Source organism: Camponotus floridanus, unplaced genomic scaffold (genome assembly GCF_003227725.1).
Source record: "Camponotus floridanus strain SB8 unplaced genomic scaffold, Cflo_v7.5 scaffold260, whole genome shotgun sequence".
NCBI lineage: Eukaryota > Metazoa > Arthropoda > Insecta > Hymenoptera > Formicidae > Camponotus > Camponotus floridanus.
In genome coordinates, this window is record NW_020229393.1 from 101861 (window position 1) to 127317 (window position 25457).

General features: G+C 37.6%; 4 protein-coding genes across 4 annotated transcripts; 1 reads left to right on the forward strand and 3 right to left on the reverse strand.

Moving 5' to 3' along the window:
- On the forward strand, window positions 1-867 carry LOC105258041 (histone-lysine N-methyltransferase SETMAR-like). Its single transcript, XM_011269095.2, has one exon. It carries the CDS (start codon window positions 1-3, stop codon window positions 865-867), a length of 867 nt encoding a protein of 288 aa, XP_011267397.2.
- A 5215-nt stretch (window positions 868-6082) lies between these two features.
- LOC105255282 (histone-lysine N-methyltransferase SETMAR-like) lies at window positions 6083-6889 on the reverse strand. The gene has a single exon (XM_011264466.2). The coding sequence runs from the start codon at window positions 6887-6889 to the stop codon at window positions 6083-6085; it is 807 nt and encodes a 268-aa protein (XP_011262768.2).
- Window positions 6890-18287: 11398 nt separating this feature from the next.
- On the reverse strand, window positions 18288-19937 carry LOC105248138 (matrix metalloproteinase-24). Its single transcript, XM_011252754.2, has one exon. The coding sequence runs from the start codon at window positions 19935-19937 to the stop codon at window positions 18288-18290; it is 1650 nt and encodes a 549-aa protein (XP_011251056.2).
- Window positions 19938-23445: 3508 nt separating this feature from the next.
- On the reverse strand, window positions 23446-24736 carry LOC112638199. Its single transcript, XM_025409409.1, has 3 exons — window positions 24505-24736; window positions 23714-24415; window positions 23446-23612 (listed from the first exon to the last, which is right to left on the reverse strand). The coding sequence occupies exons 1-3, from the start codon at window positions 24734-24736 to the stop codon at window positions 23446-23448; spliced, it is 1101 nt and encodes a 366-aa protein (XP_025265194.1).
- Between the last annotated feature and the right edge of the window lie 721 nt (window positions 24737-25457).

Genomic DNA, 25457 nt, shown 5'->3' on the forward strand with positions numbered 1-25457 from the left:
ATGAATATTGAAGATGCTCCTCGCTCTGGTCGGCCAGTCACCACTGATGTCGACCAAATAACAGCTTTAATCGATTCCGAGCGGCAGATCACAGTTCGGGAAATCGCAGCGAGGTTAAACATTGGCAAATCAACTGTTTCCGAACATTTAAACAAGCTCCAGATGGTAAAAAAGCTTGATGTTTGGGTGCCGCACGACTTAACTGAGAAAAATCGTATTGACCGCATTTCCATCAGCGATTTGCTATACAAACGCAATGAATACGATTCATTTTTAAAACGCATCATAACAGGCGACGAAAAGTGGATAATTTATAATAATGTCGAGCGTAAAAGGTCGTGGAGCAAGCGAGGTGAACCGCCATTAACCACTTCGAAGGCAGGCTTACATCCGAAAAAGGTAATGCTCTGCATTTGGTGGAATTGGAAGGGGATAGTATATTATGAGCTACTACCGGACAACGAAACCATCGATTCGGACAAGTACTGTTCACAGTTGGATAAATTGAAGATAGAAATCGCCAAAAAGTGTCCGGAATTGATCAATAGGAAAGGCGTCGTTTTTCATCATGATAACGCCAAACCTCATGCAAGTTTGCAGACTCGCCAAAAATTATTGGCGTTTGGCTGGGATGTTTTGCCTCATCCACCGTATTCCCCCGACATTGCACTCTCGGATTTTCATTTATTTCGGTCGCTACAAAACTCAATTAATGGTTTGAACTTTGCTTCTTTGCAACTCCTCAAAAACTACTTGGACAGCTTCTTCGCCGAAAAAACCCAAGACTTCTATGAGAGAGGAATTATGAAATTACCCGAAAGATGGAAAAGTATTGTGCAAAATAATGGTGCATATATCACAGAATGAAATAACTTTTAACAACAAAATTTTTTCATTCGAATTTTGCTTAAAAATCCGCACGGACTTTCCGGACAACCCAATACTTAATGAAAACTAACTTAATTATAGTGTTTTGGAAAGCTCTCTAGATGAGCTACGAGAATATACACAAACATATAGGATGTCATATTTAAAAGGTTGGTGCTGACCTTCACATAACTTTCAGATGACTTTTCAAGGTCAAATGACATCATTTTATGTCTCCCTTGAAACCATACAATTTTTCTCTAAAACATTTTTTCGTATCTTTTAGACTTTACGAGATATTTCGATATTTTAAGATAAAAACTCACCCTGTATACATATAGATATGTATACATAAATTATACATATGTATGTATTATTTGTATAATTTCTTATATATTATTTTTTTAAATAAATGTAAATTATTAATATTTATTTCTTTTGTTTCAGGAAAGGCGAGAAAGTTATAAAATTGACAAAATAAATAGTAGAAAAAGAGGAAAAGAAGAGTAAAGAAAGAAAATTATTTGGGAAAACTTTTTATATTATAAGTTATTTTAATTTATTTACAATTAGTATTTTATATTTAATTATATTTCAATTTTATTGTATTATATTTTATTATATTGTATTTACAAAAATTTAATTAATATAATTACATATTTAATTTTATTACAGTAGTATTATTAATTATTATATATTGTAATTTATTTTATTTTTTATGTATGTGTAATTAATAAATAAATCATATTATTCAGAAATATTGATATTATTATTAATAATAATTATGATATTGATGATAATCGATGATATGAATGATATATAAATGATGATACTGATGATATAAACTATTATAATATTGACGATAACAACAATGATAATGATAATAATAACAATAAAGATGATGATAATGATGATAACAAAATAATAATTTTAACAATAACTATAATAACCATAATAATTAACTTATTTATGTAAGTTAATTTATTTAAAGTGAGAAAAACAGCAACAATTTTATTAATTCCTTGAGCGTTGTATCGACGTCGATATCCATATTTGGTCTTAAAGTAAATGATAATTGTAACTCCAATAATAATTCGTCAGATTCCATTCCTAAAGAGAATATTAATTTTTATCTTAATTGAATTTAATCTAATAATAATAATAATAATTTATAAATAATTTATAAATAATAATATTTAAATAATAATATAGAAATAATAATAATAATAAATTATTAATATGATAATAGTATGTAGATTATTTAATAATTATAATATAAAAATAGTAAAAGATATTTCAATAGTATAAAATTTCTTGTATAAATTATTTTCTTTTTATTAATATTTATTAATAATATATTACGTGTATATGTTTAAGATTTTATATATAGTATATTAATATAGTATAATATACAGCGTGTGTCAAAAGTTCCGGGACGGCTGGATAATTTGAAAAATACGCATCACAGAGGAAAATGATCTAGACAAAAGTTGTAGGATTTTTCCTGGGCAATCCGATGGTGACCTTAGATTTGACCTTGCCCATGACCTTCAAGGTCATTTCAAGGTCAAGTCCGTTTTTTCAAATGGGACCCCATACTTTTGACGCCGGAAATGAAAAGAGCAGAAAATTTTACGATCGAATATGTCCTTGATCAACTAATGGATATGACCTTGAAGGACATCCCAAGGTCTAATACAATTGGTGCATTGAACCTTGAGAAATATGCATCCCAGAGAAAGATGACCTGAAACAAAGTTGTAGGAATTTTTCCCTGACAATCCGATGGTGACTTTAGATTTGACCTTGCCCATGACCTTGAAGGTCATTTCAAGGTCAAGTCCGTTTTTTCAAATGGGACCCCATACTTTTCTGACGTTCAACGCTTCTGACTAGTTTCGATTGGTTATGGTCATATGTAACCAAACTAACTACTTTTACCGCTTTTGACCACATGTGACCACCTGTGACCATTTATGACAGATAGTGACCAACTAGTGATGGCCGTATCCAACGTAATCAGTTTTGTTCACTGTTGACCATTCATGACTGACAGTAATCAAAGTTAAATAACATTGTTCCCTGATGTCCAATAGTGTAAGTCATTACGTTACTGAAGTCTGATGTACATCTAATTGTAGACATTGATTTATGAGGTATATTATTTGATTTTTTGGCGACCTTTTTCACGTAGTTGCTTGTCGGCAGGAACAATCATATTTCAGCGTTGGCCTCTTATTCAACTGTCGTTCTTAAAGTATTTTATTCTGAAACCTTGCATTTAGTGCAGTGATAGTTGTTCGATCGTCTCTTCGGAAATTTGAGAAAATTTACTTTTGCCGTTTAACTGCTTATTCAACATCTCTTTTTCAATAAGTAGCAAGCTGTTAGGTACACTGTTAGCAGTGTTCATTTCTTTGTTGATTCTTCTCATTAGCTAAAGTGCATTAACTTTTATTGTCAACTTGGACTCCAATATTCTTTCTTAGGTTAGTTAGCGGGACATTACATCAGCTGCAGTGATTGTTTCTTCAACAGTCCTTTTGGAGATAGTTGAAGAACATTCACTTATGACTACGTTTTGAGCAATTCTCCTTGATAGTAACTGTCATTCATAATCCATCGTCTGCACGATTTACTTATAAATCATAATGCAGCGACTCTCTGAGAGAGAAAGGATATCACTTTTAATGATGCGAGGTTGGGCTGGGGTTAGACGATCTTTTATGCAGGTAAAAGATCTTTTTAATGAAACTTTCAGAAATGGACCCCGATATCAAAATCAACTGTCGAACGTACAGTAAGACGTTTTGAGAATACTGGCAGCGTTAAAGATCGACCACGAACAGGAAGACCAATTACAGCCACAACCGAAGAGAAATCATTGGACGTTTTACAATCGATCGTGGAAGACCCTCATTATACTCTTCGCAAAGCTGCTCAAGAGCATGGCGTAAGTATGAAATCGGTTCATAGAATATTAAAGAAAAATAAATTCCATCCATTCAAAGTTATGCTTGTACATGAATTAAACGAAGACGATTTCGATCGTCGAGTTGAGTTTTGTGAGAATATGATGGCACGGATCGATAACAATCCGAACTTTCATTTTAACATAGTTTTCTCGGATGAATCAACATTTCAGCTCGACGGTACTTTGAATAGACATAACTGCAGATATTGGGATAATGAAAATCCTCATTGGAAGCGAGAAAATAACATGCAATATCCCGAGAAGCTAAATGTTTGGGCTGGAATATTAAACGATCAAATAATTGGTCCATTTCTTATTGAAGGAAATTTAAATTCCGAACAATATGAGGATATGTTTCGCAATGAAATAGTCCCTAGAATAATGGAGATAACTGGCCAAAACTTTGAGCACACTTACTTTCAACAAGATGGTGCTCCACCACACTATGGAAGAAATGTGCGCAATTATTTAGACGTCGTTTTTAATGATAGGTGGATAGGACGTAGAGGATACATTGAGTGGCCAGCTAGGTCACCCGATTTAAGTCCACTTGATTATTTTCTGTGGGGTTATCTCAAAGATAGGGTGTACAAAAATAAGCCTCAAAATTTACAAGAATTACGACAACGTATACTAGACGAATGTGTTATTATCCCAGCTGAGTATTTTGCGAATGCAATCCGTAGTTTTTATAATCGATTGGGTTACTGTCAAGAGGTTAACGGAGAACAGTTTGAACACTTATTAAAATAATTTTGACTGGCTGCACCATAAAAACCTGTCCTTAAGCAATAAGATACTACCAATACTTCCCTTAACTGGCTGAACAGTAATGAGTCTTGCCTCAACTGGCTGGAAAGTAATAAGTCTTGCCTTAGCTGGCTGGATGATCAAAAGTCTTGCCTTACCTGGCTGGACAGTAACGAGTATTGCCTTAACTGGCTGGAAGATAATAAGTCTTGCTTTAACTAGCTGGAAAGTAATAAGTCTTGCCTTAACTGGCTGGACAGTAACGAGTCTTGCCTTAACTGGCTGGAAAATAATAAGTCTTGCCTTAACTGGCTGGACAGTAACGAGTCTTGCCTTAACTGGCTGGAAAGTAATAAGTCTTGCCTTAACTGGCGTCAAAAGTATGGGGTCCCATTTGAAAAAACGGACTTGACCTTGAAATGACCTACAAGGTCATGGGCAAGGTCAAATCTAAGGTCACCATCGGATTGTCAGGGAAAAATTCCTACATCTTTGTTTCAGGTCATCTTTCTCTGGGATGCATATTTCTCAAGGTTCAATGCACCAATTGTATTAGACCTTGGGATGTCTTTCAAGGTCATATCCATTAGTTGATCAAGGACATATTCGATCGTAAAATTTTCTGCTCTTTTGATTTCCGGCGTCAAAAGTATGGGGTCCCATTTGAAAAAACGGACTTGACCTTGAAATGACCTTGAAGGTCATGGGCAAGGTCAAATCTAAGGTCACCGTCGGATTGCCCGGGAAAAATCCTACAACTTTTGTCTAGGTCATTTTCCTCTGTGATGCGTATTTTTCAAATTATCCAGCCGTCCCGGAACTTTTGACACACGCTGTATATTATACAGGGTGTCCGCTAAACATGCGGCAAAAATTCAGGGGGTGATTTATTGGGTTATTTTAAGACTTTTTTGTTATCTGATGATTTTCGAAAAAATGCTTTGTTTCGAAAATAAAAGCAATAAAAGTTTTTTGACCAATTTTTTTTTTTTTGGATTATTTTCTATGGGGTTACCTAAAGTCATTAGTTTACACTACTCCAGTGGAAAATGTGGAAGATTTGAGAAATCGTATAAATGATGGATGCAATTCAATAAGAAACGACCCAGGTATTTTTGAAATAGTTCGGCTGTCAATGAGGAGAAGATTAGATTCCTGCATCCTAGCTGGTGATAGTCATTTTGAACAGTTCTTGTAATTTTCAATAATTTTGTTAAAAAACCTGTATCGCCTGTTATCTATGGAATAAAAAATTGGTCGAAAAACTTTTATTGCTTTTATTTTCGAAACAAAGCATTTTTTCAAAAATCATCAGATAACAAAAAAGTCTTAAAATAACCCAATAAATCACCTCCTGAATTTTTGCATGTTTAGCAGACACCCTGTATATATAGTATTATATATATAGTATATTATATTGGGTTGGGGAAAAAGTTTCTTCGTATTTTATTGCAAAAATGAAACAAATTTTATTCATATTTGAAATGAAGCTTATGAAATTAAATATGTGCCGTTTTGTTCGACCACCTTTTGCCATCTTTGAGGTAAAACCATAATCCCGTCACTGTAGAACTTGTGTGATTTCTGGGCGAAAAACTGTGACAAGTGATTTTCACAGGCCTCTCTTGAAGCCAACTTCGTACCATTAAGAGAGTTCTGTAGAGATCGAAATAAATGGTAGTCTGATGGTGCAAGGTCAGGACTATAAGGTGGGTGCATCAAAACTTCCCAGCCAAGTTCTCTTAATTTTTGACGAGTCGCTATAGATACATGAGGTCTCGCGTTGTCGTGATGAAAGACGACGCCTTTCCTATTGATCAATTCTGGTCGCGTTTTCTCAATTGCCTGGCGTAATCTTTCCAGTTGTTGACAGTAAAGGTTAGAATCAATTGTTTGACCGGACGGCAGCAGCTCGTAGTGAACGATTCCTTTGTAATTCCACCACACACTCAGCATCACTTTTCTTGGCGTCAATTTTGGCTTTGCCACAGTTTGCGGAACTTCATTTCGCTTTGTCCACGATCTTTTTCGTACATTATTGTCATACGTGATCCATTTTTCATCGCCTATTATGAGCCGTTTCAAAAATGGTTCGATGTCGTTTCGTTTTAACAATGATTCGCAGATAGAAAATCGATCCATTAAATTTTTGACTGTTAAATCATGTGGCACCCAAACATCGAGCTTTTTTTTGTATCCAGCTTTCTGCAAATGGTTTAAAACTGTTTTGTGGTCGATGTTCAGTTGCTTACCGATTTCGTGACTGCTAATATGCCGGTCTTGTTCAATTATTTCCATAATTTCATCGACTTTTTCAGTGATCGGTCGACTAGAGCGAGGTGTATCTTTGACGTTAAAATTTCCAGATTGAAAACGCTTGAACCAGATTTGTGCAACACGTATTGATACAGCATCATGTCCATAAACATCACAAATTTTTTTAGCTGCCTGAGTTGCATTCTTCCCTTTTTTAAAATAAAATTTTAAAATGTATCGAATTTCTTCTTTCTCTTCACTCATTTTCAAGATGCAATAACTTTTAACTGAATAGATAAATATCACTACTTTTTTGCTACTTTTTCTTTATGATATGTCACCTTTCAAACGCACACAAAGTATTGACAGATCCGATTAATATTATCAAGGTTATGCGATTCTAATTCCATCTGCCGGAAAATACGAAGAAACTTTTTCCCCAACCCAATATATACAGGGTGTACCTCCTAGAAGTGGCCACCCCCTTTTATCTTTTAAACTAAAAGAGATAGACCATAACAAATATATATGAAATTAAATGGCTTTAACTGAACTTTATTGTGAGCATAGTGGTTGATTACAAAATTTATCTGTATTAAAGAACGGAGAGATATGTATAATTTTTTTATAATAATGTAGATATTTTGATATAATAAAAGTTGTAGCGCTGTTTGAAACGAATATAACGATGCATAATTTTATGTAAATATTTTACATATTATACGAGATTTTCCGGTTTGAAATATCGCGGGCGACGTCCACCATTTCATTTTCGGCCCTGCGATATAGCCAACTTCTGACTCGTGCATTAGAGGTTGACATATGTCATGTTGTCATTTAATCATGATACTCAGTCAGAAGTTGGCTATATCACAGGGCCGAAAATAAAATGGTGGACGTCGCCCGCGATATTTCAAGCCGGAAAATCTCGTATAATATGTAAAATATTTACATTAAATCATACATCGTTATATTCGTTTCAAACAGCGCTACAACTTTTATTATATCAAAATATCTACATTATTATAAAAAAATTATACATATCTCTCCGTTCTTTAATACAGATAAATTTTGTAATCAACCACTATGCTCATAATAAAATTCAGTTAAAGCCATTTAATTTCATATATATTTGTTACGGTCTATGTCTTTTAGTTTAAAAGATAAAAGGGGGTGGCCACTTCTAGGTGGTACACCCTGTATAGTATATTAATATAGAAAAGTTTTATAAAATGACGAGACGTAAAATTGTACGTACTTTAGAAGAAAAAAAATTTTTACAACGACATCGAGAAAAAAGAAGGGAGAATCAACGACATCGTCGTGAAAATAACAAATTAGTTGAAAATTCTTCGAAAAAGTCAAATCAACAAACTATTTGTATTGCTGGTACATCAAATGATAATCGTGTAATAGAATTAGTTAATTGATTATTTAATTGATTTGATTGTTAAGCAAAAGTTTTTTGGTGAAGTAGCAGCATTTGTATACGTTATTAAAACGTTATTTTCAAAAACGTGGGTTGCCACATGTTCATATACTAATTACATTAAAATATAATTTTAAAATAACAACTCCGCAGATTGTTGATAAATTTATTTCTGCTGAAATTCCTGATCCATGTGAAAATCAAATCTTACATGATATAGTTATGAGACATATGATTCATGGACCTTGTAGCGATTGGTGTTTAGTAGATGGACGTTGTTGTTCAAAACATTATCCGAAACCTTTTCTCAAAGAAGCTAGAATGAATCAAGATGCTTATCCTTATTATCGTCGACAAAATAATGGAAGAAATTTTGAACGTCCTGGTGGATATGTAGTTGATAATCGTTATGTCGTTCCATATTGTCCTACTTTATCAATTATATTTAATAGTCATATAAATGTTGAAGTAGTTTCAAGTATTAAATCAGTTAAATATCTATATAAATATATTTATAAAGGATGTTGCTGCTACAACTATTGAACCAATAACAAAAAGTGTTGTTATTAATCATAATGAGATACATAATTACATCGAAGCTCGTTATGTTGGATCTGTTGAAGCTAGCTGGCGTATTATTGGTAAAAAACTACAAGATAAGTCATCCTATATACGTTTATCAGTTTATCTTCCTAATGAGCAAAATATTATAATTGAAAATGAAAACGTTGACAATGCAATGACTTCTGCTTTATATCAAGTTTCTATGTTAATAGATTATTTTTCATTAAACTTACACGATGAAGAAGCAAAACAGTATTTATATATAGAAATTCCAAGTTATTATACATTTAAAAAAGAGAAAATTAACGGTAAAAATGTATCACGTTGGGTCAAACGCAAAAGTCATTATAATTGTAGGATGAATGTATTCCGTTAGTCCAACACAAATAGAATTATTTCATTTACGATTATTGTTACTCACAGTAAAAGGGGCCACAAGTTTTAACGATTTAAGAACTGTAAATGGAGAATTTTGTCATTTTTAGCAGCATGTTTAGCTTTAGGTTTGATTGAAGATGATAATGAATGGAAAAGAGCTATGAATGAAGCTGTTGGATGGATAATGCCACGACAACTTCGTAGATTATTTGTACGTATATTATCACATTGTCAACCATTACATCCTGAAGAGTTGTGGGAAAACTTTAAAGTAGCAATGTCTGAGGATTATATTAGATATTTTGGTATGTTACAGAGACAAAATCCCAGATAGCACACAATATTCCATGGATATTCTTATAAAGTACGAATGTTCTTAATTTTAGAATATTCGAATTGAATATTATTATGTGAATATATGTAGAATGTTAAAATCGTAAATAATATATTTCTAATAGAGAAGAATATTCTTAGAATATTGGTTTGAAATTTATTCATTGCACATTTTATTGCGCATGTGCAGTATAGAAGAAATTCGAATTAAATTAAATGTAAAAAAACCCTTAAGACCATACGCACTACGAACAAGCCTTTAAGCGGCCATATTCGTGAGCGGTTTCGTCTTTTGTCGTCATCTGCGTCGTTAAGTGTTTGGCCATGTTTGCCATGTGCTTTACATTGCGTTATTGAATGATTACACACTGGATTATTAGGATACGAAGCATAAAAGTAAATACAAATAAAAAACTACTTTATTAGTTTATTTCTTCTTTTTTCTTACTTGTCACTGACTGCGTTCAGCAGAGAAAGTTGTTTTGCAACTGTTGTAAAATTCGTGAGCCTGATTGGTGTATGTTCTTAATTTTGACTGAATCTAAAAGCATGCATCAGATTTACGAATTTTACAACAGTTGCAAAGCAACTTTTCCTGCTGAACGCAGCCATTGCCAGAAACATTCTATAATTATTCTTATACATTTAAAAGAAAATTTGTTTTACTTTAAATTTAAATTGCTTGAATTTAGTTTCAATTTCAGATTTTGATACTAGCCTTATATTATATTATAATAGTATTATCATTGTGTGCAGATATTTTAGTTATAAGGAATCAAAGTAATGAAAAATGTAAGATGTACTGTATACTATATACTATATATATTATATACGTAATAATTGTTGTTTGAAATGTCTTTCGGCTAATTTTTTTCCACGAAAATTTTTAAAAATTATTATCTGTCGCATAATATTGAAATTATAAAATTTTTTTACACACTAATATTCAGCTGATATTTTTATTTACATTGATTTTTCTTAATCACATAATAATGTCACAAGTATAATTATATAATACATAAATGTATGTAATAAGTACAATTATCAAGGCTATTAAGCTATTTATTTTTACTTACAAGATTAGAATCTATGCAATAAATGAAAGATCTATGGTTTTTTTACATAGTATATTTATATAGGGATTTTTAACATATATATAAAAAATTATGATATTCCGGTATATTTTATAAGTAAAATATTGTTTTACGATAAAATATTTGATTTAAGTTTTAGCATTGAATTATCTCATTTTGATTTTATACAATATATTTTAATATTAAGATAAACAAATTCTTTTATATGTGTATACATATATATATAAAAAAAGCCAAATTATATTTAAATATCATTGTATTGTATTTATATGTTAATATATTATTTATTTGTGTATGTTTATTACAACAGATTTAGAAGATATAGATTCTTTTCAATAAAAAATTGCAAGATGGAAAACATTTTTTATATTATTTATATATTAAAAAATAAACAAAATAAAAGGCTCTCGAAATTAACAAATTAAATTAAAATATAGTAAAAGGCCATAAAGAGCCAACGCAGGTGTAAGGCGTGTTTTATGGAGAATAAAAATAATCCATGAAAACGATCACATTAAACGATCTTTCTTCTTTATTGACATCAAACGTTGCGGACTCAGTTCGAGCCTTCTTCAGTGATAAGACAAAAAAGAACCAAATAAGATAACATTGAAAATGCAGTCATTAATAGATAAGAGAGGAAAAAATAATCATCATACGTGCATAGTCTTAGAGAGCGAACGTGGACCCGTCAAGGCAAGTCAACCCGAAGGAAGCCAGATGCAAGCAGCTCTTTAAGCGTTGCAAGGCGCAAAAAGCGATGCACTAACAAAATAAATGTACACGATATAGATACAAAGCCTTGCGATAAATTATAATTAGACAAAGGCAACTCACTCCGACTCGAGAAGACGAAACAGAAACGGACATAAACACTTAGCGCGCACATAGCCGACTAGGCAAAAAGATTCGAATGCTAACGATAAAATGACGTCAAAATGTGATCGACAAAAACAATCCAGTATACACTGAGGACAAGAACAGTCCTAACAAACAACAAACTATTAAATTTTGGATATGTTTTCAATTATCGATAAACATGAAGTATTCAATTTTGACGTATCGCTATGGAGATTCAACGCATTTCTTTGACGCTTAATATAGATTATCTCCGATATTAATCTCTTTCCTAAAAAAGTTTCCTCATCCAAAACCTCAATGTCATCAAAATCAAACGTATGACGTAATCAATCTAACGCTCTGTGCTCGGCAATGACGGACGTAAGATTCCTTTTATGTTCTTTAATCCTCGTCCTTAATAAGCGTCCGTATGATGACTATTTTTTCCTCTCTATCTATTAATGACTGCGTTTTCAATGTTATCTTATTTGGTTCTTTTTTGTCTTATCAGAATCACTGAAGAAGGCTCGAACTGAGTCCGAAACGTTTGATGTCAATAAAGAAGAAAGATCGTTTAATGTGATCGTTTTCATGGATTATTTTTTTTCTCCATAAAATACGCCTTACAACTGCGTTGGCTCTTTATGGCCTTTTACTATATTTTAGTTTAATTTGTTAATTTCGAGAGCCTTTTATTTTGTTTATTTTTTATTTTATGATTGCGCTGGCTGCAAATATGCGTTTTTCAACCTTTTTTCAATTTATCAGTTTCTACTTTGGTTTTAGGACCGTATCTTACTTAAAGAAATGGATGTGGATTAGTAAACAGTTATCTAAATTAAGTTTACGCATTGTTTTTTTGAGGAAATGTATTAGTTTTTGAAAAAAAAGGAGTGTACAGGTGATCTAGGACACCCTGTATATATATATATATATATATATATATATATATATATACAGGGTGAAATAATGGTTGTAACAACCTTTTACCATTAGAGATCAATTACCGACTGCAATCAATTGAATAATTCATAGATGGCAGCTGCTTGGATCGACCGTGTCTGCAGTAATGTACAAGCGAGTTAAATACTGTGAATCAAATAATATACATATTCTATGCATACTTTTCTAATATATTTAACACTTTTATGTACATATTTTCCTTTCTACACGGTTTTTTTTTTAATAACGCGATTTCTTATTATTGTGAAACTTATCTGCCGCATAAAAAGAGATATATTTTGCATTCGTGTATTTTTTAATACGACTTTTTTTTAAATAATGGTTTTTTAATACATAAAATTTGACGACGATTTTTTTCATTCTTACACAAATCATTTTAACGCGTAAAAAGAGTTGGATTGGTAAATATACAAAAGTATTCTTTTTTTATAAAAAAAAATGCGTAATTCTGCTTTCTACAAGAATTATTCTGCTTATTATTAATTTTCTAAGTTATAACTTTTACATTCTTAATATCTACAGCAGAATATTTCTTGTAGAAAGTAGAATTACGTATTTTTTTTTATATAAAAAGAATACTTTGTATTTTTACCAATCCAACTCTTTTTACTCGTTAAAATATTCTGCGTAAAAATGAAAAAATCGCTGTCAAATTCTATATATTAAAAAAACCATTATTTAAAAAAAAATCGTATTAAAAAATACACGAATGCAAAAGATATCTCTTTTTTCGCGGCAGATACGTTTCACAATAATAAGAAATCGCGTTATTAGAAAAAAACCGTGTAGAAAGAAAAATATGTACATAAAAGAGTTAAATATATTAGAAAAGTATGTATAGAATGTGTATATTATTTGATTCACAGTATTTAACTCGCTTGTACGTTATTGTAGACACGGTCGATCCAAGCAGCTGTTATCTATGAATCATTCAATTGATTACAGTTGCAGTCGGTAATTGATCTCTAATGGTAAAAGGTTGTTACAACCATTATGATTCACCCTGTATATATGTATATATATATATATATATATATATATATATATATATATATTGGGTATCCCATCAAACGTGGCCATAATCTTTTATTTTTTAATTAAAAATGATGTATTGTAGACTGAATTTTATTGTCTGAGGCTATTTACAAGAAAGTTATCTGTTGATAAATGAAGAGATATGCATAATTTTTTTATAATGTATCAACATAATAAAAATAAGTTGTACTGTTTGAAATAAATACAACAATGTATGATTTAATATAAATATTTTACATATTTTATGTGTTTTGCTTGAAATATTGCAAGCAATGTCTAATTTCGGTTCTACAATATCGTCAATTTCTGATTCATTATCAGAGTTGGCGTATATCATCACAAACTTAATGTATGAAAAAGTATATATAGGAAACCTATGAACCCATGAAGTTATGGAACATTTAATAAATTTCAATTCACATTTTATACATCACGTTATTTGCGAAGCGGTTTGTTTACTTTATCGTATTATGCTTATACAAAAACTGATGGCTAAAATAAATATAAACTTTAATAAATAATAAAATATAGTTTTTGAAATATTTTCTAATGGTACTAATTTAATTAAAATGCGAACTATTATCATTAATTAAATTATTATTTATGCATTATCGTATTATTTATGCAACTATTGGTTTAAACATAAATAACTTGTAAATTATAAAACGAATAACTTTAAAAATTTTTTTTTTTAAATATGCGCGACTTTAATATTTTATAATGAAAATTTCTAATAAAATTACTATTAATTTTTGATAAAAAAAATATTTTATAAATTTTATATTTACTATAATTTTTTTACTTATATTTTTCGCACATTCAAACGATAACATGACATCAATCTAACACACGTTAAATTGATCATATCGTAGGATAGCCAAATCGAAAATGTAAACGCTGCCTGCAATAATTAAATATAATTTTACATATTATATCGATTTATGTTTATTTTCTTATTATTCATGTAAAATTCTCTTTATTACAGTGTTCAAGCATCTATATTCTAATAATATTACGTTGCGTTTTTGAATGATTACACACTGGGTCATTAGAACAGCATAAAAGTAAATACAAATAAAAAACTATTTTATTAGTTTATTTCTTCTTTTTTTTCACTTGTCATTGGCTGCGTTCAGCAGAGCAAGTTGTTTTGCAATTGTTGTAAAATTCGTGATTGATGTATGTTCTTAATTTTGATTGAATCTAAAAGCATGCACCAATCAGATTCACGAATTTTACAACAGTTGCAAAGCAGCTTTTCCTGTTGAACGCAGCCATTGCCAGAAAAAATTCTATAATTTTTTTTATACATTTAAAAGAAGATTTGTTTTACTTTAAATTTAAATTGCTTGAATTTTGTTTCAATTTCAGATTTTGGTAATAGCCTTATATAATATTATAATAATATTGTTCGGGATTGCAACTTTGAGAGTTGCTAGCGTAATGCCGGTACACACCCGAGTGGGTATCGCGAGTTTGAGTATTACGTAATTTCGCACTGGATGAGTGACGGAATGAAATAACGTAAAATTGCTCCTTTTTGATTGTAACACAGTGACATCCACACAAGAGTGGCGATAAGTTTATTGCACAAGATTACACTATATGTACAGAGTTTATGAGCTTTCGATGCGTGTGCGACTTTATTTCGGATATTTGAGCACGTCGAGATTCGTACTCGGTTGGTGAGATCGCGCTATACAATTGTTCACTTGATTGAGCGGCACAGCGTTTATCAGCTGTTCGCGAGATTGAGCGAAAGCTCACTATTATACGGTTCGCGCGAGAACGAGCGAGACAGCGCTCTAACGGCTGTCAGCGAGAGCGAGCGAGACGGCGTTATTGCGGCCGTCCGCGAGATCGAGCGAGATCGCACTATTCACGGATCGCGTGAAAGTGAGCGAGACAGCGTTATTGCGGCCGTTCGCGAGATCGAGCGAGACCACACTTTCCACGGTTCGACGCGAAACAGAGAGAGACAGCGCTCTATCGAGCTGTCTGTGAGAGCGAACGAGACCGCACTTTCCACGGTTCAACGCGAAACTGAGAGAGACAGCGCTCTATCGGGCTGTCCTTGAGAGCGAGCGAGATCACACTTTCCACGGTTCGACGCGAAACAGAGAGAGACAGCGCTCTATCGGGCTGTCTGTGAGAGCGAGCGAGACCGCACTTTCCACGGTTCGACGCGAAACAGAGAGAGACAGCGCTCTATCGGGCTGTCTGTGAGAGCGAACGAGACCGCACTTTCCACGGCTGCACGCGCGAGACAGAGAGAGACAGCGCTCTATCGGGCTGTCTGTGAGAGTGAACGAGACCGCACTTTCCACGGCTGCACGCGCGAGATTGAGAGAGACAGCGCTCTATTGGGCTGTCTGTGAAAGCGAGCGAGACGGCTTTATTATGGCCGTTCGCGAGAGCAAGCGAGATCGCACTTTCCACGGTTCGACGCGAAACAGAGAGACAGCGCTCTATCGGGCTGTCTGTGAGAGCGAGCGAGACCGCACTATTCACGGTTCGCATGAGAGCGAGCGAGACGGCGTTATTTCACGAGCACACGAATGAGCGGAGACTCAATGAGAAAGAGGCTCCACCTCTCACTCCGAGTGGAAGCGCTCCGATGAATCCCGGCACTCGCGTTCAGTATGTTCACGTGTGATACGGAATCGATTGGTTTAACTGAGTTCGAATTGATTATTCGCGAGACTTTATACAAAAACTAGTTAGTTTATGCACTCGCGACGTTCACGTTTCACGTGCAATGTACTGAGAAAATTCTCAAACCTTTCACTTCCGATTCGCTCTCGATTACTTGCACTTTGAAGAACTCGACAATGATTCCGCTATGACTTCGCACTTATTCCGCAATTATTCTTCAATGACTCTCCAATGACTCTCTCCGAGAGAGGCTTTCTCCCGGATCATAAAGATTGCGCATCGGATGATCCGATTTGAGCCTATCCTGTTCAGGCACGTCAAAAATCGCATGTTTTTCCGATTGCCTAATTGGCCAGGACCATGTTCTTCCGCGATCACGCGGATCCTGGCTGATTTCGAAAAACACCGTACGGAATTATATTTGTGAGTTTGATTTGGCGCTCACGAATGGCGCCAGTATTATGGAGGGTGATATTTTCGTTATAAATTCAGAGCGAATCCTGAACAAGTATTATTTTTAAAATTCAATAATGCCTAAATGCAAAAAAGTTGTACTTTTTTTAGAGAAGTTAAGAAAAATACAGACACGTGTCATGAACTTATAAATGATAATTTTAATGCACGTACTGATACTGATTATTACTTCTACAGAAATTTGCAGAATCAATTGTAGTAATGAACGTAACAGCTTTGACGAGATAAATGATAATGAAAGCTATATTTCTAATGAAAATTTTTTTGATTATTATAGAAAATAACAACAATAGTTTAAACAATTTTGATAACCAATCTTCGATTATTAACTTTGATGTTAATTTACGAAACAAGAGTGCAGAAAATAATTTTTTTCATGGTTTACGTGAATGGGCGATTACATATAATGTGTCTCATGAATCATTAAAAAAATTATTAAGTTCATTGAAAGCATTACCTTTTCACTCAAATTTACCAAATGACCCTAGAACTTTACTGACAACACTTCGGAAAACATTTTCAAAAAATATAGAACCAGGAATTTGTGCACATTTTGGCTTAAAGTTTGCAATAGATAAATTAATTTCTAAGGTGGATGTTTCCACATTATTATCGATTGACTTATTAGTTAATATAGATGGATTATTTCTTAATAAAAGTTCTATTGATTTATTAGTTAATATAGATGGATTATTTCTTAATAAAAGTTCTAGTAGTCAGATTTATCCAATTTTATGTTCTTTATTTAAATATCTTTATAATATATCCGTAATGGTATTTACCATGGTTACGAAAAACCCACTAATGCTAATGAATATCTTTCAGATTTTGTAAAAGAAGCTATAGAACTAGTGATGATGGTTTTGTATTTCAAGGACGAGTTTTACTATTTACAATTAAAGGTTTTATTTGTGATGCTCCTGCCAAATCTTTCATAACTTACTGTAAAGGTCATTCAGGATTTTATTCTTGTACTAAGTGTATACAAAAAGGTAAAATACATAAAAGGTAGAGTCTCTTTTATTAAAAATAATGCAACAAAAAGAATAAATGATAGTTTTCGCCATAAGTTACATCCAGAATATCATAATGGAATATCTATATTAGAACATATATCTTATCTTGATATGATAACTAATTTTCCTGTGGAATATATGCATTTGTTTAGGCGTTGTAAAAAAACTTCATTTAAATATATGATTAAATGGAAAATCTTCACATAAATTATCAAAAAAATTTATAAAAAAAATATCCGATTTACTTTTATCGATAAGAAGTTACGTTCCAATAGAATTTGTTAGAAAAATATTATTAATAATTATTCATAGGATATAGGAAAATAGGATTCATAGGAAAATATTATTAAAAATAATTCATAGGAAAACACTGCAGTGGCGACGGCGTCGTTAACGTTGGTTATCGCGAGGAGAGAGAGATTTGTCGGAGACGCTCGCTTAGAATCGTACGCCCGTTAATCGCGAGTATCGTTGGAAATGTCACGCGCAACGATCGAGACGCGCTTTATATACGACGCGATCTCGATCGTCGTCTCGATATTTTTTTCTCGACGCGCGCGTTAAGCGTGTTAATTAATGCAGCGGAAGCGATTTAGAACAGCGGTTTAGAACAGTATATTAAATGTAATCTTAACGTTAGGTTTCAGGATTTCCTGATCTTAGTCGTCATCGTCGTCGTTGCGCGGTCTTTTAAAGGACGCGTATTCCAGACGATACAGCTTGGAGATGAGTTCGCTCAATTGATGCAGAATGCCATCGGCGGGACATTCTATTCCCAATATACTAAGATCGAAGGGACCGGTCGAGATTATCGCGTCGATGAACTCGCTGTACGCGTAATACTCGCGTTTCTTCAGAAAATAGAGATTACCGTCGACGTGGCAGAAGGTCGTTATCGCGGATGGTATCCCGGAAAACGTATCCCGCAGAGCGCCGTGCCTCGCGACGGTCATCGCGCAGTCGTTCATCTCGGCTATTTTATCGTCGTTGTATATGACGTAGCTGCGCCCGGCGTGCGTGTTTATCGCGGCGTTTATCCTAGCGTCGCGGGGAAATCTGACGTATTCGACGGATCTAGGCCATCCCGCTTTAAGATGAAAATTCGAATCGGCGAAGTAGACGTAGTCGCCGGCGAATATCGCGATATCGCCCGAGGGTCTCTGATACATGGCCGATACGCGAGTGAGATTGCGAGAGAGGAACTTGAAGTAGTCGGTGAACGAGAAGGGCGCTCCGTAGCGTCTCTCCCTCATATCGATGGGCCACACGTTGCGTTTACGCGCGACGTACAAGCGACAATTCATGATTAGCGCTCCGTCTATGCGCTTCAAGGCGCATAGATCCGCGGTATCGGAGGGAGCGAGCGGCGTCTTAACCATCCTCGCGGTCGTCGGCGGCGCCGCAGCCGTCGTCGTCGTCGTCGTCGTCGAGGCCGCTGTCGTCGTAGTCGTCGCCGCGGTCGTCGAAGTAGCGTCGACGATCGTAGGATTCGTCGTCTCTCTCGATCCGTAGAGATTTCGCACGTTTATGACGTCCTCTATGCTCAGTCTGAGCGGATATCGCCTTTCCTCCGAAGGCGTGTACGCGTACATGACTGAATCTTCCCTCATACTATGAGTCAGATCCAGAGTGTGACCGATCTCGTGCGTCAGCGTCTGAAGGAGATACAGCCTGTCCGATGGGGGCCTGGTCAGCGTGATGTGCCACAGCTCCGTCTCGTGCACCTCGGTCACTTGATTGGGCTCTCCCGTTGGAAAGAACGCGTGAGCGACGACCGATCCCGGTCCCGCGAATGGCGACGGGCACGAGCCCCCATTGTCGCTGTTCTCGTACGCGTGAGCGCCGGATTGATAGGATATCAGTATATCGGGGCGCAGCGGGTCGCGCGAAAACGTCAGAGAGGATTGCTCGGACCACAGAGCGAACGCGCTCTGAGTCGTGCGCAGAGTATCTCTGTTCGCTAGTTTGAAGTTCCACGTGAGATGCGTCCTCGGCCACTTTCTCGTCAACGGGCTGTAAGCGTGAATGTTCGCGACGCCGCATCGCGGCCTGCGCATGACGCGAATCGTTTCCACGGTCAGAACGCCGTTTCCCGGCAGGCCGTAGTATTCCTGAAACAATGATAGCGCTTCGCTCAGGGCGGTCGCGTTGTCCAATAGCGATGACTGTTGATGATTCTCCTCGTTCTCCAGAAAGCCGTAGGTTCGAAGATAACGGAACGCCTCCGCGACGTCATCGTAGGTCAGCGTCGCCGCGACGGCCGCGAGCAGGGATATCGTCAGCGCGAGCGATAACGCGACGCGCGTCATGGCTCTCGCGAGGTGCTAGCGCGCGGGGGTCAGGACGGTAGCGAACTATCGCGCGCGCGCGAGTCCTTCGGCGATATATCGCTCCCGAGAACGTGAGGAAGCATCGTACGAGGGGAGAAGGAGGAGGGGAGGGGAGATACGCTCGGACGCGCGAGAAGGGCGATCGAAAGAACGAACGTTTTTTTTTTAAAAAAATGATTCTTTATTCGTACAAAATTTGCGCGATCTATGTATACTTGTATAACGCTTAATATATAATGTTCTAATATAACGCTTAATATAATGTTCTAATATAATGTTCTAATATAACGCTTAATATAATGTTCTAATATAATGTTCTAATATAATGTTCTAATGTAATGCTTTAATATATAACGCTTAATATAATGTTCTAATATAATGTTCTAATATAATGTTCTAATAGAATGTTCTAATATAATGTTCTAATTTAATGTTCTAATATAATGTTCTAGTATATAATGTTTTAATATAACGATTTAATATGACGATTTAATATATAGCGATTAAAATATATTGTACGATTGAATATATAATGATTTAATGCGCAACGGTGTGTAAAAACGACCTGTAAGAACGATCTGTAAGAACGACCTGTAAAAATGATCTGTAAGAACAACCTGTAAGAACGATCTGTAAGAACGACTGTAAGAACGACTGTAAGAACGACTGTAAGAACGACCTGTGAAACGACCATTTAAAAAAAAGGAGCGGCAAAAGAAGACTCATATACTCAAACTGAGGCGTTCGTTTGGTTCGCGTATACGCGACAATTTTTATTCTTAGATGAATTTAATAATTTTAAATTTCAAAACGACCTTTGAAACGAGCTGCATATTAAATACAGCGGTGTTACGCGGAAAGCGTAAGAACCGCGAGGACAACACTCGCTATATGCAATCATATAGAAGTTGCAGTTACATTTCGTCATACGGAAGTTGTCGGATCTATAAAATGACCTATAGAACCTAAGTAACAGAATGAATGTATCCAGACGTCTTAATGATGTACAATGACATTACTAAAATGTTATTAAGATGTCATTTGACATCACTCTGCTACCTGGGAAGCTACTTATAAATGACCCATAAATGACCTATAAAAGACCCATAAATGGCCCATAAATAACCTATAAATGACCCATAAATAACCTATAAATGACTCATAAATGACCTATAAATGATCCATAAAAGACCTATAAAAGGGACTTATGAATAACCTATAGAGGACCGTATAACCGAAAGAGTGCGCCGACACTTCCGTCGATCGAAAACGAAAGAACACGCCGACGCGTCCGTCTATCGAAAACGAAATTGATTCAAATTCAAGCGTTCGCGGAAGAAAACTAAGACGCGTGGTAGCGAACGATACGAAATGAACAAACCGAATGGAATCGAGGAGTTTTATCGCTCTCAAATCGACAGTGGTCGGCAAAAAAATCCTAAGAAGCGTTCGAACGACACGCGCAGGGGGAGGGGGGATCGATACAGGCGGAGATCGGGGGAAGGGAAGGCGCAGTCCTTTGGCACCGTCCTTCGACACCGTCCTTCGGCGCCGTCCTTCGGCACCGTCCTTCGGCGCCGTCCTTCGGCGCCGTCCTTCGACGTCGAGCTCGACGAGATGTCTGAAATATATAAAGCGTCGTATTAATAATTCGTATCGAGATACGCGAAATGAAAGAGCGGCGCGTTATACGAAAAGAGATCCATACCTCGGTTAAAACCCGCTGTCGTCCGTGCGGACGGAGCTCGTTTCTTCGATCGAGCTCGCATCACCATACCATATCTCCACAGGAGAATCGTCGTCGCAGAAATCTTCGGTTTTAAACGTGTGATCCGAGACGAGCGGCTCCACCGAATAATCTTCTCAGCCGAAATATGTCGGCGTAGATATTAGGGGAGCGCTTCTCCCATTTCTTATAGGACGGCCGGTCGTACCATAACGAGTTTAAGAATCGACGTTGCTTCAGTCTTGTCTGTCATATCCAATGTCGGCGGCGTATGTTCACGAACCCTTGGATCTCCACCTCCTTCTCGAACTATGAAAAATGTCGCGCGATCAACGTACGTCGTATTTTTCCTCGAAGGAGAGCGAAAGAATAAAGAACGATGATGAATGGGTACTTACGTTCCACGTTACCGCTATATTGAGGATCGGATGAGATTTCTGATGTACTTTATTTTCCAGACGCACATCCACGGTGTGAACATGCATCCGTGGAGCATCCTTCGCAATCTCGAAATCTCATCGTCGCTCATCGTCGTTCGCACGAAAAAATAACTCTGAGAATGAATGAATACTGGACACACTAGGACGCACTGAGAACACTTGCAATATTAGGCGCACTCAATAACGTGATCGCGAGACTCATTCTGAGGAAAAACGGTCTCTCGGCGTTAATTTATATCTGTGATATTACTATCGCCGAGTCGTTATGATTCCGTCGAATGCTAATGCAATAATCTAAGGCGGTATGAAAAAATCGTGCGACGCGGAAATATAACGAGATAATTTAATGAAGGGCGATAAATTCTCGATTGCTCCGGAGGAAGTGCCGGAAAATGCGTTTAACTGCGTACGCGCGATACGAGTTAACGTTTATTCGCTAATTAATATTATTTTAATATTATTTTTTCTTAATATTAATATTATTTTTTCTTAGTATTAATATTATTTTTCTTAGTGTATTAATAGTATCTTTCTAAATATTAATAATACTTTTCTAGGTAGGCGATAAGTCGACGCGCGCGAGATAAAAAAGTTAGTCGTCGATAAGAGTACGCGCAAAACTAATCTACGATGCGGAAAACGCGCGAGGCGCGCGAATCATCGCGCATCTCTGTTCACATGTCGCGCAATTGATCGCGTCTCTCCAACCACAAGTTGTGCAGTTTGCACACGTTTTCCGAGGCGCAATTCTTCGAGTGATAGCCGCAGCGATAGACGCGAGTCGTGGCTAGTGTTCGAAGGGGTCCGATATCCTCGTAATCGGCGTCGATGGTCTCGATCGTCAGGTCGCGCTGCTCCGCGACCTCTCCCGCGATGTCGGTCAGCCACTTCTTCTTCTCGCGACCCTTGACGTAGATCGTTACCGCGGCGTTCGACTCGAGATCCCTCGACGCGTGATATATCGCGAACGATCTGCTTCGCGTGCCTACACTCCACGTATCCATCGGTCCAGTGGAATTCGTGGTGATTAAGAGTCAGCCAACAGGCCTGCGACTTCTCGCTCTTCGTCAGCAGATTCCACGACATCGGCGCGCGAAAGACGTGGTGTGTCAGATCTCTGCCGTTCGCGAGTATCGCCATCTCCTTCGTCATAAATCGCTTGTTGACGACGAAGCCCTGCAGATTGACGAAGATCGGCGGGGCGATATTACCCGTGACCGTCGTCGCGGTCATCGTCGCGAGAGACTGACGTTTATTCGCGTCTCTCCCCGATATCTTCGCGATTTCGAGTTTCTTCTCTTCCCCCATTCGACGCGCCGTCTTACAAGATCTTACGCACGACGTTCGTTAACGGATTGTACTCCACCATGCGATCGTGAATGTGTAGGCAGTACACCGTAGTGTTAGAAGGAACGTTGTCCTTGCAGTCGAATTCTAGACGAACGTCCACAGTGGCGCTCTTAACCGCTTTGTTTTGGCGGAAACAATCTATCACCACGAGCGGGCCGCAGTATAGAAATTTGTTCATAGTCAGGAGCGTCACGTCGCTCGCGTATCCGTAATACGTTCGTCGAAATCTCGCGTCGTACAGTACGGCGATCTTGTTCTTATCTTGTTCTCGAAGTCCAAATTCATATCGTCGTACGGATAGAAGTCGGAATTGAGATACAACTTTACGTTGGTCAGATTGCACGCATCGAATCTGGAAGCGTCCTGCGACAGGACGTTCTTCCTTCCGGTCTGCAACGCGAAGATGACGTAACGCGGTTTCTCGAGCTGCGTGACCGCTTTTACGGACCACGAGTGTTTGGTCGTGTTCTGCAGGAGCGGAAACTCGTAGAGATCGCACGAGCGAAAGGACGCGCTCAGATATCTGCCGCTGTCCAACGTGCGCAACAGCGATAATTTATTGACGTCATTCAGCACCACGTACGGCACGCGCCACTGTATCTTCGCGAGCTTGACTCTCGGCTCGAATTCCTCGCGCGATATCAGACAATTGTTATCGTTTCGCGCTCTTATCAGAATCAGCTCGTGACGCGCGTTGATGACGACGCGCCTGTAATCCTCGCAGAAACCTAGCAGCGTGTCGAGAGGAACGCAGAAGTTGAAGTCACCCGTCGACGCGACGCCGCTCGGTCCAGTCGCGCGATCCCATCCGGCGTTCTTCAAGATCTTGCCTCGTTCGGCCGTCAACGAGGCGTAGTTCTTGATCGTGCTAGTTATTCCGACGTTGCGATTACGATCGACGTTGCGATTACGATCTCCACGCCATCGAGCTCGTAACGTATCTCCTCGAACATAAAGGCGACGCAATTGTTCACGAGCCACGCCGGCGTCGAAGACACGAACGACTCCTTAGAGGCCGAGGCAAGCGTACCCGATTCGCCGCTCGACGCGGGCGGCTGATTATTCTTCGTATGTAGTCTACCTTCGACGTAGAGAAAACTCTCGCACGGCAGCGTGTATAGGTCCTGCTGTTGTATGGGTATTCGTATCTCGTCGTTGTATCCGAAAGTGGTGTTGGCGTACGGATTGTACGTGTGACTCTCGATCTTCACGATGCGATCGTCGAAGACGGGTTCCCCGCCGATGCTCAGAATGTCCCTCATGTCGTCGAACTATCGCGCGGCTCTCGGTACGACGAAACCCATGGATCGCAGAAAAGCGACGTTGGCGGCGGACAATTCCCCGACGCTCCTCTCTCTCGAGCGCGCGACTCGAGTTTCCGCGACGCGATCGCGATCACTGCCGCTGCCGCCGCGATGCGACGTCGCGACGCTAGATTCGCGTACGACGAGCATCGCCCCGTTCCCTCCCCCGTCCGTGCCTCGCCGCGTGCTCTCTATCGTCTGCGTCGCACGTGCAATCGAATCGAGATCTTCTCGCCGCGGAAATCGATCAATAGACCGTCCTGATCGATGACGCGCAGCGATATGTCGATCACGAGTCGCGTGATGACCGGCAGATAAATGATCTGCCTCGGGATCTCCGACACTTTATATCCCGGCGGAACGTTCGACGCGAATTCGTGTATCGCGTGGGCGGATCTCCCGTTCACGTACGCGCCCGTCGTCAGGTTGCACTCCACGCGAATCGTGTTGTAACGATGCATCCCGGTGCATCGTTACGATTCCCGGCATATCATCCGCCGGAAGCTGCCGCCGGGCAGAGGCAGGGGCGCGGTGCGCCCACCTTTTTTAACACTTCCAAAAACCGTTCGAATCGAAATTCGACCAAACACCGCCGAACAAAGCCGATGTGGCCCGAACCGCCGACCGGCTAAAGCCCGCGTTCGGCTCCTACCCGAATTCCTCCGAACGGGCCCGACCG